At 33.4% G+C, this 17,647-nt stretch overlaps 1 protein-coding gene across 2 annotated transcripts; it reads left to right on the plus strand.

Moving 5' to 3' along the window:
- Positions 1-102: 102 nt before the first annotated feature.
- Positions 103-17,591, plus strand: LOC144841483 (beta-galactosidase-like). Of its 2 annotated transcripts, XM_078697823.1 has the most exons (14): positions 103-262; positions 1,109-1,275; positions 8,446-8,596; positions 9,246-9,306; positions 10,462-10,556; positions 11,257-11,440; positions 11,997-12,055; positions 12,742-12,863; positions 13,631-13,784; positions 14,052-14,216; positions 14,646-14,753; positions 15,322-15,453; positions 16,087-16,329; positions 16,614-17,591. In XM_078697823.1, exons 1-14 carry the CDS (start codon positions 128-130, stop codon positions 16,827-16,829), a joined length of 1,992 nt encoding a protein of 663 aa, XP_078553949.1. In that variant the 5' UTR covers positions 103-127; the 3' UTR covers positions 16,830-17,591. The 2 variants fall into 2 exon arrangements, with proteins under 2 accessions (XP_078553949.1, XP_078553950.1); XM_078697824.1 differs by lacking the exons at positions 103-262; positions 1,109-1,275 and adding an exon at positions 7,493-7,558.
- The last annotated feature ends 56 nt before the right edge of the window (positions 17,592-17,647 follow it).

The raw sequence follows: 17,647 nt of genomic DNA on the forward strand, positions 1-17,647 counted from the left end.
ATACAAATAGACATATTGATCACATTCTAAGAGCCCATTATATCCAAAATACAAAATAAGAATTTGAAAATCATTGGGCTGGAATTTGTGGATTTGTTGGCAACAACTGCCCTGGTTGAGTAGTCACATGACATTATCAGGTGCTCTGGTATTTACAGGAAACAATTTAAAGACGACGGCGAGACGAAAGATGTCAAAGAAAACTCTTATAAAATTAGTATTTGCCATAAATTTATTTGCAATACTTGTGGAATTCGGCAAGGTATAATTGTATTCCATATGCCTTGTTTTATAATAATATTTATAGCTATTTTATGCAATCTAGTCAGCCGCAAAGCTAGGCCTGGCTGTGTTGTTAGTTATTGTAAAAACACGGCACACGAGAGGCCAGTCAAGAAGGCTCTCTATCCCCGTCTGTGTGAATAATGTAGATGCTTAGGCTCAGGTCGATGAAAATATGACATTTTCATTGTCAGACAGTATGAACAATTTGAATCCGGATGATTGCTTTGAAGGCATGTATAATGCCTATTAATTAAATATCATGATGATGAATACAATGTTAGTATTTTATTTAATTTTTTAATTTTAATTATCCCAATCAAGAAATTAAGTGCAGCATGCATAATATCCACCAGAGAAGGAAAATTAAAAAAAAAAGATAACAAAGATTTAGGCCTAGGTAGTCTAGACATAAGCCCGAAGCCCCAGTGCCACCATGCTCCACTTCCCCATCCCCCACTTCCACACCCCCCCCCCCTTTCACCATCCCCTCACTTCCCCATTCCCCCACTTCCACATCCCCCACTTCACCATCCCTTCATTTCCCCATCCCACTTCCACATTCCCCTACTTCCACATTCCCCACTTCACCATCTCTTCATTTCCCCATCCCACTTCCACATTCCCCCACTTCCACATTCCCCCACTTCCCCATCCCCTATTTCGTCGTTTCCCCATCCCCCACTTCAACAACCCCTCACTTCCCCATCCCCACTTCACCACCCCCTCACTTTATAATCCCCCATTTCCCAACCCCCACTTCCCCATCCTATGTGACTTCCCCATCCCATAACAGTAAACACAATATTTTCTTTATTTTAAACAGTGTCAAAAACGTTCTTTTGTTGTCAATTATGATGATGATACATTCAGCAAAGATGGTGAACCATTCCGCTATATCTCCGGTAGTATTCACTACTCAAGAGTTCCAAAAGGCTACTGGGATGATCGACTTAAGAAGATGTATGCGGCTGGATTAAATGCAATTCAAGTGTAAGTACTGTACAATACCAAGCACATGCTTGTCACAAATTTAAATTTAAAAACAAACATCTCTTGGTTTTTTTCTTTTGGGTTTCTTTAATTTAAAAATGATCATGGTCAGGAAATCAAGCACATGCTTGTCACAAATTTAAAACTAAAAAAAAACATCTTTTTGTTATTTCTTTTGTTTTCTTTAATTTTAAAATGATCGTGGTCAGGAAATGATTTCCTTTTGTTCTAGCACTTACCTACACCCCAAACATCTGCATGTTTATTTTTACCACATAGCCTTAACTTCCTTTTCCACTCTCTTTCTTTGTCAAAGTCCTACAGTACTTAGGGGACAACATTATAAAAACTTCAGACTTAGTTGTCTGATGTCTCTTAGATAAGTCAAGTGGACAAAACAGATACTGTAGATTTCTTTAAATCAAAACTGAAAACTTTTGTATAGAAGGAAGTGTTTTCATTCATTCATTTATTTGATCAAAATCACATACAAGTAAAAGGTTCATGAATAAACAGTATTAAAAAACAACATATAAAACAACTTGATAAAACCGTATAAAACTGTTTAACATATGTTCAAAATATTTAAAAACCATTAAAAATTCATAAAAGATATTTAAAAGAGTGAGTAAAAGTGATTTCAATCAGGATCGTCCAAGAAAACAGGTTTACAAGCTCTGTCTACACTATCAAACTAGTTTGACAAAAATGTGTGATGTGCCCATATATGGACATGATGATGTCATATCACTACGATATTTGGGCATATCACTACCATATTTGGGCACATCACACTTTTTTTGTCAAACTAGTTTGATAGTGTAGACAGGGCTTTACGAAAGTGCTCTTTTTGATTTGTCAAATGAGAACAAAATTGAATTTATAGTTATGAAATGTATGTTTTTAGTCAATATGTTTACTTACTCAGTGACATTTGCTTGCGGTTACTGTGGTTTTGAATGTTGTTGAATGGTTTCCATCTGGCAAAAATATATTTTATACTACAAAACAAAACTGTCTGAATGTTTTTATTTTTGTCTAAAGATTTAATTTAGATAGCGTGTTATACCTCCCAAGTTTCCATGACGGCTCTGGAATGTTTCCAGGACTACTTCTTTATCTCCATAAAAATCTGGCATTTCCTGCAGGAAAAATTGTCTAAACTTTCCTTTCCCATAAATATTCCATTCCCAACTAACATTGATGTAATGGAAATTAAATTCCATTATTCCACAGTGCTAGTTAGTTGTTATACTAGCCGAAATTTATTTTCTAATTCTAATATTCTATGTTCTAGACAGCAATTAAGCTTAGAATTTGTTTAAAAAAACATGTTTTGGCGCATAAGGGTTGTCATACTGTAGTGTATTTCGTGCCTAGCTTTACCTGGATAAACTGACAATAGCCCATGCTCTCCAGAGGGAGAGCTTAGATACAATAAGTAAACAATTCATAGAACACCCCTGTACCATAATGGACTGTAGTATACTTCTTCTTCTTCTTGAATACTGCTTAACGATCCTTAAGGATCAAAACAAGCAGGGTTTGTGCGCATGCTATTGCATGCATGCATGATATTTAGTCTCTGATTAATTGCACAGTGGCTGTGTGTGACAGTGGCTATATACTTGACCTGGGATTGGATACATCATTTATCTATTTTGCTCTGCTTTTTTATCAAGAACTTTTGTTCATGCCCAATTGTTTTCATCAAGTCAAACGCACAGATTATTATCGTATATCCTCTGGTATAATTCCACCCCCTACAGTAGAACATAAAATTGGGCCGACTTTGGTGGGTGGGACTATATATAAGCATTTCTTGTAAAAACTCATCAGAATCGGCTACAGAAACGCGTACATCCAGATCAAAAGTCAATACTGGGATTATACCCGGGGATGTGTCTGTTTGTGAAATCAGACATAAAGTAGGGGGTGGGATTAAACCTGAAGTGGGATTATACAGTACCTGAGGATATACGGTATATATAAAGACATTATCTATAGTAGAGACTCGGTGGCAGATCCAGGATTTTGAAATAGTGGATCCAAAATTAGTGAAATGAAGTGCTGAACTTAATTTGATGTTCTATCTTTTGCATTACAGTTTTGTGAAATTTTGAGTGGGACTGGGCCGGCTAGAATCTGCCCCTGAGACTAGTATTGAGCATTTATGTCCTAATGTTTTAAATGGCAAACCCACAAGTTGTTTTTTAATAGATTTTTCACAAGCTAGCTTTAACCAAATTTTGTCCTGATTACGAATGAGTTGACACTTTTAATCTTTTGATTGGATTCTTCTAAGAATCGGATGCACTTTGAGATTAACCGACTACTGCTGTTGAGGGAAGTTTGTGTAATAACATTTCCTCCCTTAAACATCACATTTTCTATATCAGGCTATAATTATAATTGAAGTGTTTTGAATGACTGGCAAGAAATGTCCTATCTGGCTGGGAGGGTGGGTTCTTTTATAACTTCCTCTAATAATATATGAGGATGATTCTTTGTAAAAAGGTTAATAAACGACTTAATTTTACAATGTCGTTTTAATGTCTAAATGTTTTTCCTGCCATAAAATTTGGTTTAGAAATATTATTCAGGTCAGGGCAATGACATGCTTATTTCTTTGCAATAATTATTTTTAGCGTGTTCATGCTCAGCAAAAACATTTTTAGAGCCTTTAACTCTAAAAAATAAAAAAAAAATTTTAAAAAATAGCAAAAATAGTAAACAATTGGACCAAAAAACTTGTGAAAAAGATATTACCTTTTCACAATGTGAGATACAAAATATAAACTTTGATTTAAGTAGAAATAGAGTATTCATAAGCACATTCGTGGATGACAATATACTTTAGGTCTAAACAAACAAACAAACAGAATCAGTAAAGATAGTGCCTTTAACTCTAAAAAAAAAAGGATATAAAGATTAAAAAACAAGGTTGGCTAGCTCTGGATACATCTTGCCGTTTAATATGCAAAGGGGTACAAACAGAACAACTGATTCAGAAAAACAACAAACAGATTGAATACCTAACTAAAAAGATGTAACTAATGATGATGCCTTTAGGGCACAAATGGAAACAATAACCTTAAAAATAAGCTCGTAAAATGTTAATTTAGTGCAAAACAAATAGTGAGCAATGCAACTACAGTAGTTACTTTAGTTAGACACGATTTTGGACAAGATAATATCAATGCCTCCAGCTTCTAGTTCTGGTATTTGAGGTTAAATATTTTGCAGTGTGGCATAATTCCATTATGACCTACATTTTAAAATTGTGTAGTTTGAATGAGAAAAAATCATAATTAACGTACACTTTATATTATTATATAAACACTACATTAGAAATATAAATTTAATTTCTGAATGACTGACTATCCCAGTATTTTTTAGATTTTAAATCTAGGGTACTTAATCATTTGACCTAGTTCCAAATTGACCTACTTTTAAAAGCAATATTTTGACCATACGAAATAATTGCTGAAATAATAAAAATATGTATTTCTGAAGTGATTTGTACTACTTTCAAGATATTGCACCTGTCTATCAGTTTTAGTTTTCAAGTGTTTAAATAATTTGCTGTTATGATATTTGTCTATATGCCTAAAGGCTCCATAGACAGGTGGAAAGTAAGTAGGTGACATATCTAATAGGTTATTTTAAATTGAATTTTAAGAAGAGATTTAGGCTATTGGACTCTTGATCTATTTGATGCACATTATGCTAGACACCAAGAAGTGTTTGGATTTCGTAAAAGTATATAATCCGTCACTTTGTGATAAAACTAAAGTACTATAAAGAATAAATAAGTCATGAGAGACAAAGAATAGAATAGCCTATAATTGATCATCATTACATAATGCAAATATTTACTTAGAGCATAGTGAGGAGGAGGAGGAGGGAGTAAATGTCCTAAAATAACATTTACGCTGAAGTTGATAACCTTTATGTTCATGTTGATAACTTTATGTTCCTGTTGATAACTTTATGTTCACGTTGATAACTTTATGTTCACGTTAATAACTTTATGTTTATGTTGATAACTTTATGTTCAGGTTGATAACTTTATGTTCATGTTGATAACTTTATGTTCATGTTGATAACTTTATGTTCATGTTGATAACTTTATGTTCAGGTTGATAACTTTATGTTCATGTTGATAACTTTATGTTCATGTTGATAACTTTATGTTCATGTTGATAACTTTATGTTCATGTTGATAACTTTATGTTCATGTTGATAACTTTATGTTCATGTTGATAACTTTATGTTCATGTTGATAACTTTATGTTCATGTTGATAACTTTATGTTCATGTTGATAACTTTATGTTCATGTTGATAACTTTATGTTCATGTTGATAACTTTATGTTCATGTTGATAACTTTATGTTCATGTTGATCAATTTAAAAATGTGTTGTCCCCCCAAAAACATGACAAATGTAGATTAATAAAATTAGACTTTGAATAGGCCATTTTGTAGTTTTATTCAAGTTAATGACTTTCATTTTAAAAATAACGCTAACAAATAATGTTTTCACTTCTAAAAAGACAAACTAAACTGTTAAATTCAACAAAAAGCCATTGGCATTGGCTGGCAGCCAATTTCACTATTTTTTTTCTTTAAATTACTGTTTTTTTATGTAATAATTTTTTGCCGATCTAATTTTTGGTTAAGCTGATATTAAAATGACATATTCAATTTAACAAAATGTTAAAAATTATTTTCTGGGAAGGCAATGTAACTTTAAAGTTTGATAGTTAGTACAGTATGTGGAGGCAGATTGACCAATTAGTTAGTCCAAGCTATTACCATTCTGTTACACCATAAATTGTAAAAAAGGTTATTTTAGTTGAACAATAAACAGCTAAAACTGTCAAATTGATGAAGATTTACAGTATACAATGGGTCATAATTTACTAGGTTATTGCACCCACTACAAAATGTAGATAAAGATATATTGTCCCCCTGAAAAAATAATTGTACATAATAGTTATTCACTTTGACCAAAAATTGGATCAAAAAAAAATATTTACCTGACAAAATTGTAAGGTAATTGAAAGCAAAAAATTGAAAAATTGTTTGTCAGACATTGATTTTAGGTTTAGGCCTAATTTTAAAACCGTTTATTTTGTCTTTCTACAGAAGTGATTAACTTTAATAAAACTACAAAATGGCCTATTCAAAGTTTGATTTTATTAATCTTCATTTTTAATGTCTTTGGGGGACAATACATCTTTAAGTTTGAGAGAAATTAATTTTGATTTTATGTATTAAAAAATACAATTTGCCAAAAAATCAAGTATGGTCTTCATTTAAAATTTACTGGGCCATTATAAAACAAAATTTTTGAATTTGGTACTTGTTGTAGTGTACTTTTTACTGTACCTTAAGACATCTTAAGATATAGTGGCTATATCTCCATTTTCCATAACAAGGAATATTGCCAAATTACTTGGATTATAATAATACAAATGGTCTAAATACTTGGCAAATAAATTTCAGTAAGAATTTGATTGATTTCATAATTATGTATGTATGTATTATGTATTTATAAATAGATAGGTAACATTTATTTGGCTCATTTTGATATAATGTTAACCAGTGCAGTATGCTCGGATGCCAATTTAAGTTCAGTTTGGTCCCTGTGTGTTCATGTTGGCCAAAAACTCCCACATCAGCAATGATTTACAATACTGTACATTACAGCAGTTAGTCAATATTTGATACAGCTCATATTGAATTTAATATGCTACTTTAAATATTACATCATAAATAAAAATGATACAATAGTACATGTATGATAGGTCAATATGCAATAAGTTTAGTAATGTGGAGCTTGGCCAATCCGGGATGTTAGGCGTTTGTGAGGGTGGTGGGGCTTGGTGTGATCTCTCAGCCCCCTCCTTTTTTTCCTTTTTCACCTTTCAAGTGGGAGACTGAAGTTGGCTCATGTTCCCTCTAAATTCACCTTTGGAAAAAGAGAACAAAACAATACAAAATAACTTGACCATGATATGGAAAAACCAATCCTCACGTCAAACGTATGAAAGCAAACTTTATTGTAAATTGGTCACCAGTTTTGTTGATCACACAAAATGATTAGCTCTTGATAAAACAATGACTTGTATACATGCCAAGTAATAAGAAAACTGCATTATCAATATATTCCATTTGATTTGCTTATTTCCAACAATCTCTCCAATCAAGAAAACAACAGACAGTAGCAAGGTTGTTTAAAAATAAACAATAATTTCCATAATTTCCACATGTGCAGGTAATATAATAAATTTGTTGTCGATCTTTCACTCATAAAAAATACTAGGTAATTTATTTGAAACAATGGTTTGACACAAGCTAAGTTACTTTAGGAAAACAATTAATTTTGATTGGCTGATTTTTTATAGCCAAATAAACAAGTTTGTGTGAATGGTTTTGTCAATTGCTTCTCTTAGAAAGGTTATAAAAGTTTGTTGGTCGTTCGTACCAATCTCTAAGCTCACTATACTACCAACAATTAGGCATATTAATTGGCCAAATTACAAAAATTCTTAGTTAAGTTAAATTCTTCCTGTGATGTTTAGTATTTCTTTGGTACCATATACTGCCTATTACCTTTGTTTTGTGGTATCATCTAAATTCGATGAAGCCGCTGTATTGTATTGAAACAATGTTCAGCGCATTAGTCATATGTTAAAAAAAGGTATTATCGGACAATAGGTCAATGGTCAACTAATACAATTTCAAATCTATAGATCTACCAGTACAAACAATTTCTTGGGAATTTCAAAGCATAGCTTTCTTTTCTATGACAATTGTGCTATTTAAAGTGAGGATGAAAATGATTTCTGAATCAGGGAATCAACTCTAATGTAATTTGTAGCTCTTGCTTAATAATCATGGAGAGGTTTTGACTATATTGAGACTCTCTCACTTGGTTGCAATTGTGTTCATACTTTATTCAATAATCAGTGTATCGCTACAAACAATGTAGACATTGTATTAGGATATCAGGAACAGAGGATAAATGATTCTGTGAATGAGGTGTTTGTCTGTAGATGTGTATGTGGATAAGGTAAAACCTCTCCAACATTTAATTGCAGAGTTGTAGAAACATCTTTCTACATAATATGCTTTCTAATACAGAACTTTTTATATTTGTAGATATGTGCCATGGAACTTTCATGAAAGAACACCTGGCCGCTATAATTTTGAGGATGACGCCGATCTGGTTGGGTTTCTCCAGAAAGCAAATGATACTGGTCTTCTGGTCATTCTACGACCTGGGCCATACATTTGTGCTGACTGGGAAATGGTAAGATCATAATTAAAAAGTTAAAAACTTTTACTACTAGTAAATTCTAAGAGAAATTTATTATTGATGAGAAGATGAGTATAGGAAACCAGAAAGTGGGAATTGAGATGCCGTAATGTAGGAATAATAGGAATAATAATAATAATGTTAAATTTATATAGTGTAAAATGCAGGGCTAAGCGCTGAACAAACAATAACAAATGAAAAAGCACTAATTAATTAATGTTGAAAAATGCAATTTAAAAGGTGGGATTTGTTTGAATGTGGCGAGTGATTCGGCATTTCTGATTGTGTTTGGAAGGGCGTTCCAAAGAGCAGCAGCTGACCAGGAAAAGGCGCATTGTCCATAAAAAATGTTTTGACGGCCGTGTATGAATGAGGTGAAACAAAAAAGCAGGTCTTTATTATAACTGTGAGTCTATTTCTTCACCTTAGTTGAAGAGTTAGTTTGGAAGAGAGTTAATTGCCAAAAAATAAACTGCAATAAATAAAAAGGAAAAGACTGAACATACCAACATAGTTTGTCAACTCTCCGTTTTTTATTCACTTTTGTAAATTTATTTATGACTATTTCTTCACCTTGCAAACCTTAAAATAGTTCAATTTAAAAAAAAATATTATGAAATTGTTTTAATTGCTTTGTTTGTAGGGGGGATTACCTTCTTGGCTATTGAAAGACGGAACCATAAAACTGAGAACAATGGATACTGGTAAGGTGCCAACAATTACTGATTACAATTTGGCAGCAAAAATTTACTAAACCAACCTTTGTATTGTATAGTAATGAGGATGGAAAAGAAATAGTGTTATATAGTGAGATTTTATTATGTTATATGCATTATCATGCATTATAACCTTATTTTTTTTTGGTAGCTTGATTTTATAGTCAAGATGGAAATCATTAAATTGTGCCAAAATATAAATAATTGCTGAATATAAACAGGAATATGTGGAAATGATGTATTTTTTTATGTTCTATTGTAATCAGCTGCCCTTGATCTTTCAGTTATTAATTGCAGTAACTAAACCTGATGTAATTAAAAAAAAACATTTTTTAAAAATATAATAAGTAGGCCTACTACTGTATAAGAAAACCAAACAAAACAGTTATTAATCTAATACCCTTTCTTTGGACACCTCTATTAAGGGGACACTTTCCTGTGAAACGACCAAGAAGCGATATCACTATTCGGGGGAACCTATTAGAGGGCACACTTTCCTATGAACGAACAACTGAACAATATCACTATTCAGGGGACACCTCTATTAAGGGGCACTTTCCTGTAAAACGAACAACTGAACAATATCACTATTCAGGGGACACCTCTATTAAAGGGACACTTTCTTGGTCCTTGTTTTATCCTCTTAATAGTGGTTCTACTAATACTGAACTAGTTATTTGAAAATAATAAATAATAACATAATAAATAAGATGTTTAAGCAGGAAAGTGGAAGTGTAGGGACATCTCAAGGGGCAATGGCTGATCCTGGGAAAGAATAAACGCCCTATATATTATGAAGTATTAACAGTCTTTAATACAAAATGTCTATACAAAACCTGCTGTAAGATGATAGTAATAGAAAGTCTTATATGAGGAAGCGGAAGGAGGAAATTAAACATTAAAGTGCCTGTCAATAATGCATTATGTTTACATACAGTGTGGCATTTATAGCATTATGAATCTGTAATTTTTCATTATTCCTTTGTTTTTAACGATAATACTTTACAATTTTAGTTTCTGTAATAATATTCTATACTACACTCAATATCCTTTAATTTAAAGTTTATTTATAATTTTTGTAGTACTTTAGAAAATGAAGAAATAAAAAGTCAGAAAATATAAAAAAATGTTCTTAATTTGTAGCATACATACAAGCTGTTGATAGATGGATGGCTGTTCTTTTGCCCAAAATAAAGCCACTTTTATATTCTAATGGAGGACCGATTATTAGTGTCCAGGTGTGTATTGATAATCATCTTTATTATCATTAAAATATTAATACCTTCCTCTAAATTACCATCAATATATCAATATTCATTGTCAACAACTATTGTCATCGTAAACATTTTTATCATAACCATTATTATCTAAACATTCAGTGAGTGAGTGGCCAAGCAGTTTAAGACAGTGGAACCATAATACCCTGCCATATTAACACTCGCTCCATGGTTCTGGTGGTAGAACGAGTCTTCTCGGATAAGAACTATAAACCGTAGGTCCAGTGTACACATCTGGCTCATGTCCTCTTTACAGAACCTAGTACATCTTTCGAGATGAATAGGGGGTTACCTCTGCGGTGTACTAGTTTTCACACAGCCACTGTCGCACTCATACACTTATCATAACTCATCAAAGGGCCCCTTGATTGTCAGCATACGCTGTTTATGATCACCCTCTATATATACAGGTGAAATAATTCAAAAATATTCACTGTTATCAAGATACAATATTCAGTAACAACTTAGTCATAATTTTATCATCTTTATTTTTATCAACTTCTTCATCTTTGTTGTCGTTTGTCACACCATCTTTATCAATATTACCATTATTGTCACTATTCATATCTACCTTTCTTGTTATCAACATGTATTCATTACTGCCACCATAAACAACTTTGCCTCAACTTACAGCTCACTTTTTTAATCCAATACTGTTTAGGTTGAAAATGAGTATGGTAGCTACGATGCGTGTGATCATGATTACATCAGATACTTAAAGAATCTCTTTGAGAATGCCTGGGGTGCGGATGCTGTGGTACTCTTTACAACTGATGGGCCTGGCACCAAGATGCTACAGTGTGGTTCATTACAAGGCCTCTACACAACAGTAGACTTTGGTCCAGGTAGGCCTTTAGACTTTTTTATGTTAGTCCACCAGTCAGCTTTTTGATTTTTGTCTGAAAATACAGAGTTTACGAGCTCAAGTAGTATACGTGTGAAACGCCATATGCGCCAAAATATTTATCTTTTTACTAATATTAAGTCAAAACTCTAGAACCAAGACTAGTAGGCCTTATGAAACAAGTGTTAAATACTTTATTATAAGTGATATTAGCATTAGCGATTTGCATTGCGCTTGTTAAACCATGGAGAAATATTTCCTCCATGGTTAACCAATGCCAAATAACGTTTTTGCTAAATTATTTGTTGATTTTACAGACCTGTAAGACAATTTTTATCATGTGCTACCATTGTCATTGTTAAATTTTTATGTTATTATGTTTACAGTAATGTATTGTATAACACATGTTGTAATGTAATAATGTTGTTTGTAGAAATCCAGAAACATTGTATTTCAACAATGGGAAAACTTGGTCATTGCTTTTTCAACAAATATCTTGACTTAGAGATGAAAAATTTTATTTTAAATTTACAGAAAATACTTTTTGTAATTTATAGGTGGAGATGGTACAAGCCAGTTCAACATGATGAGGAAATTTCAACCTCATGGTCCACTGGTAGGTCAAAGGACAACACATTTAGATAAAACTTGTTACTGAAGGTTTAGGAACCTAGCCATGGAATTTTGCTCTTGTATTTGTTGTTCTGTGCCACAATTTCAAGCATAAAGCTTGGTTCCCACTATGCCGCAACACAAGGATGTAGAGGAAAAAACGAGTTGACCAATGACAAGCAACAGTTTGAATAATCCGCCGTTTGTGATTGGCCAAATTACTCTTGCTCTTTTACGCCCTTGCATTGTATCCTAGTGTAGAGGGTTGAGTTATCCAAAGTTTAGAGACCAGGCCATGGGTCTTAATGGACCCAATCGTCTGGCTGATAGTTGTTGGTGCTGTTCTGTGCCATAAGCAGGAGAGAGTCAAGTCAGCCAAAGTTCAGGGACCAGTGGCCGTATTCACCATTCACACTTAAGCTAAGGGAAACACTAACCCTTAAAATTAAAAAACTCTCCTATCTAAGAAAATAATATTAAAGGGAAATATCTCATGTGTGATTGGTGAATACAACCACTGGCCACTAAATCGTAAATAAACTTTCCTGATATTTGTTGTCGATGACCTTTTAATAAACCAAACAGTCTGTGCTACAAGCACTAGAGGGTCAAATAATATCTATTGGCTATTAATCAGCTACATATAATTAACATCTAGTTTCTAAATATCTATGTTTGTTTGATCTACAGGTGAATTCTGAATTCTACCCTGGCTGGTTTGATCATTGGGGAATGAACCACTCAAAGGTTGCTGCAGATAAAGTAACATTCACTCTTGATAAGATGCTGGCAGCAGGTGCTTCTGTAAACATGTAAGTTATTTACTTCTCTTAACCTATAAAGCTCTCTCGTTCAAATCCCCTTCATATCTCTCTGACCTTCTTCCTCTTCACATACCTTCCCGTCGCCTTCGCTCGTCTTCAAAAAATCTTCTTTCCATTCCGACTTTTAACACTAAAACGTATGGCCTAAGCACCTTTACTTCTGCCGCCTCTCGCTTATAGAATGACCTACCCGCCTCTATTAGATCATGTTCTTCTACTATTGCCTTTAAATCTGCCTTGAAAAATCATCTTTTTCTTTCAAATTGAGCTCGCTCATACACCGCACCGCGCCTTTGATCACTTACTGCTGGAATTGGCGCATTACAAATTTGTATTATTATTGTCATTATCATTAAGATTTAATTAGCTGATTTATTGATTGGTTGGTTTGTAATTTGTGTTGTGGCTTGAGAAGACACTGGGACCTATGTCTATTAAAATTCTGTCATGTGTTTGAAACATGGACATGTGTACAAAACAGAACTGTACACGATTCATAAAAGTGTAGGATAGTTTTCTGAAGAGTAGTAGTACTGTAGGTGTTGCCCTGTTGATTTCTATGAGCTAGATAGAGGGCTTTGGCTGGCAATTTTCATTCAAGCTTAGTTTAAGTCAAGATGCAGTAGTTAAGAAGTGAAAGTTTGAGCGCTTTTTAGGCCATATTAGATAAATCTGACCCAGTTCCTCTGTCTGGTGCATGCTTCCTAAAGAACACAATAATATTTTTAATTTTATGCTTTTTTTTTTATGCTAAGGTACATGTTTGAGGGTGGAACAAATTTTGGTTATTGGAGTGGAGCAAACTCAGGGTTTAACCCACAAACAACCAGCTACGACTATGATGCTCCTCTGACAGAGGCTGGCGACCCAACGGATAAGCTTATGGCAATCAGAAATGTAATAAAAAAGGTATAGTATAATTACATTGTGGCTGCTCTGGGCTTGTACAAGGATTAATTCAATTTCCGTTCAAGTTACACTGGGAACTATTTTTATGCATTTATTTAATTTTAATATTCTTATTTATTTATTTATTCTTTTATTGACAATGGACCGAAACACTGGTATTTTTGTGCTCCCAAGATATTTTTTTTTACTTTAAAAACTGCAGTCACAGTCGGTATACAACTGTATAAATAATCTATTGCATCCTAATATATTTATCTTTTTCTTTAGTATGCTAAAATTCCAGATATACCAATGCCATCTGCTACTCAGAAACTTGCTTATGGTCAAACACAACTGACCGCTTATGGCTCACTCTATGATGTCCTAGATAAGTTAACCCCCTACGGACCAATCAAAACCGATTATCCCATCACTATGGAAGCCATGCAACAGGTCAGTGCAAATAACGTGTTTAAATAAGGTCATGATAGGCTGTGCTTGAGGCATCCTTGTTTTGGAATTTATCTCAGTGTGGGTGAAATTGGCTATTTGTTACTTTATGTATCAGTTACATAAAATAGGTTGTGCTGCCGTACATTATGTTATCATTTTGTATAGCTCTACCATTGTGTTATTAGAATTGTATTGTTTTGCAGGAGTTGTCTTTTTATTAAACATACATATTGATGAATTCTGTATGAATGTTTATGCACCATCATATTTGTCATCATTATCATAATTAACATAATACCTAACCTTATCATTAATCACCACTATTATCAATGACATCGTTATCATTACAATCATCCAAAATAACATCTACCTCATCAGAATCATAAATAATGAAGTTCTACCTATTCCGATTCTATTTGTATTTCTCAGAACTTTGGATATATGATGTACCGTACAATGATTGCAATAACTGTCAAAAATGCTACTTTACTGGATATCCCAGGAATAAAAGATCAAGGGTACATCATAATCAACAAGGTACAGTATGGATAAACAAGCTTTTTATAGAAAACAAATCATGAATTAATTTTCTTAATGGCTAAACAAACAAAGTTTAACCAAATAATAATATACTATTTTGTGATTATTTGTAACTACCTAGCTTTGCATCAGAGTTGGAGTAACTGCTACTGTGGAGTTGTTACAAACAATTACCCGAGCTTGAATCTAACCCCTACCAATGCCGTAGCGAGAGGTTAAAAATAGCTGGGGCAAAGATCCTTTAAATGTAATTAATAATATAAAATATGATGATCTGTGCTGGGGAATTGGGGTGTGCTGGGGAATTTCAAATGAAGCGAGTGCCTCATCTTCCTCATGCTGGCTACGGCCCTGCCTAGCCATCAATTTAAGCTCAGTGGTCTAGAGATATGAATGCCAGGCTAGTGATCTGGAGGTCGTGGGTTCGAGTCCCACCCAGGAATTCATTTTTCTGTTCTGAATGTACTTAGTATAAAGTACAAATTACGTAAAACATCTGACCAATTAATTTGGCTTTAATTTAGCAATTTCTTTTGAGCACTTTGATGTTGATTTTATTTTTCAGGTACCGATGGGGATTGTGAATCGTAACAAACCAACTGGACTGAATGTGACCGTGTCAAAGGGTGACATCCTGGATATCGTCGTTGGTAATCAAGGAAGGATCAACTATGGATCATTAATTGCAGATATGAAGGTAGGAAACAAGAAAATACAACCTCTCATTTTTCCTTTTTTAAAATTTTTTACAAGAACTGGTTTTGTTCGTACAGTCAAAGTACATAACAAAATCTCCAAACACTCTTCCAATGCACATGGCTATGATAAAGTTTTTCGACAATTATTCTAAAAGTTGAATTATATTGGTTGTTTGAACTACCTGAACTATTTAATTTAAACTAAATTTAAAATTTTATATTGACATCAAATGCAATAATTGTCATTTTATGAATGTATCATCATGTTAACATGTATTGATGCTGTGTTACTAGTTTTCTCAACTAGTCTCAAAGCAACACCAGTCTATGCCAACCATGCGCAGCAGTGTCTGATCCAGGATTTTGAAATAGTGGGGCCTAGGGCCTAAAAATGGAATGAAATGAAGGACTGAGCTTAATTTGATGTCCTATCTTTTCCATACAATTTTTTCTTGGTGCTAACATATAATATAAATAGTCTTTAGATTAATTTATGAACTTATTTTAATCTACAGTATATTTATACAGTATATCACAAATTGAATTCATAATTTCACTTTAGCTGTCAAAAGAAATGTGCGCCTCAAGAAAAATGGTTACTTACGTTTTAAAAATCTCTGTTTCCCATATAGGGAATAATTAGCAATGTAACGTTAGGAGGAACAATTTTAAAAGGATTTGAAATCTACTCGTTGCAACTTGATGAGTTCGTATCAAATATCAAACCAAAATCTGTTCTGGGATTCGCAAAAACCCGGCCTAGGCATCAGGCACAGTTGAGTGTTCCGACACTGTACACGGGAACCATGCCTGACTTACCTCCTGATATCACACAGCCTAGAGACACATTTTTGAAGATGTCAGGCTGGACAAAGGTAAGTATTTTATTTTCAGTCTATGAATGACCAGTATACATTATATTTACCAGTAGATAGATGTTATATTGACCAGTAGATAGTTGTTATATTGACCAGTAGATAGTTGTTATATTGACCAGTAGATAGATGTTATATTGACCAGTAGATAGTTGTTATATTGACCAGTAGATAGGTGATTATTTATTTTTGTTTGTGATTGTAGTATAGTATAGTTGTTTACTTTGAACTCCACAACTACAAAAGCATTTAAACCATTGTTTTTCTCTTTTTGCTTATTTTAGGGCCAGGCATTCATCAACGGGTTTAACCTAGGAAGATACTGGCCAGCAAGAGGCCCTCAAATTACCTTGTATGTTCCAGCAACCATCCTGAAACCAAAAGACAATGTTATCGTCTTGTTTGAGTTAGAGACCGCCCCATGCAATACCGCAAGCAGCTGTACAGTAGATTTCATCGATCGAGCTATTTTAAATGCGACAGTTCCGAGTAAACATTAGAGTACTGACTCGGTTATAAGTGCATCCAATAGGCTACGTTGAGGCTTATTTATTTACCAGGGTAAAGTTGGCTTCATGGAAAAATTATCACTAATAAGTGGAGGTCCAAGTGCTTGTTTAGAGTTTTTTTGGTAGCCTACTACACCCTTAGTGTGCTTAGTGTGTAGAGAGGTGGCAATGGGACATGGCACTTGGACCTCCGCTTATAACTTTGGTGGAAACTTCACCAACATACCTGAATAAATAATTAAGCCTGAATGTGCCCATATATAATTTTATAAAAAACCAAAATTCGATTTTGCCTCATAACTGTCTCACACTATATAATTATTCTAAACATTCCTTTTTTTTTAACATTTCTATTTCACAAAATATTTTTTATTTAGTGTATTTTCTATTAGGCCTTGTTAATATTCTATGAGATAAATGCTTGCGGTTATTATGTTTAAATTAAAAGCAGCTGAGGTGTACACATTTATATATGTTTTTTATGCACCGCAAGCAAAATAAAATTGATATATTTAAAAAAGATAGGAAAGTGATGTTCCTTCATATGCATATACCAAGTCTAGGTACAAGGGCGAAGTCAGTTTATGCCAACATTAATTTATTTTTATAAAGGCTTTCCTTCTATTCGCGCGTGTGTTGCCAAAATTATGCATTGAGACTGGCGAGTTTCAGTATAAATCAATTGGTGTAATGTAGATGGGAAATGAGCAATAGGTAGGTTTATAAAAATAAATCTTTAGTATGAAAAACTTATTTCTTCTCCGATGTATATATTGTTGTATTTTTATTCAACAAAAATGAAATGAAAC

The sequence above is a fragment of the Antedon bifida genome, chromosome 4, assembly GCF_963402885.1.
Source record: "Antedon bifida chromosome 4, ecAntBifi1.1, whole genome shotgun sequence".
Taxonomy (NCBI): Eukaryota; Metazoa; Echinodermata; class Crinoidea; order Comatulida; family Antedonidae; genus Antedon; species Antedon bifida.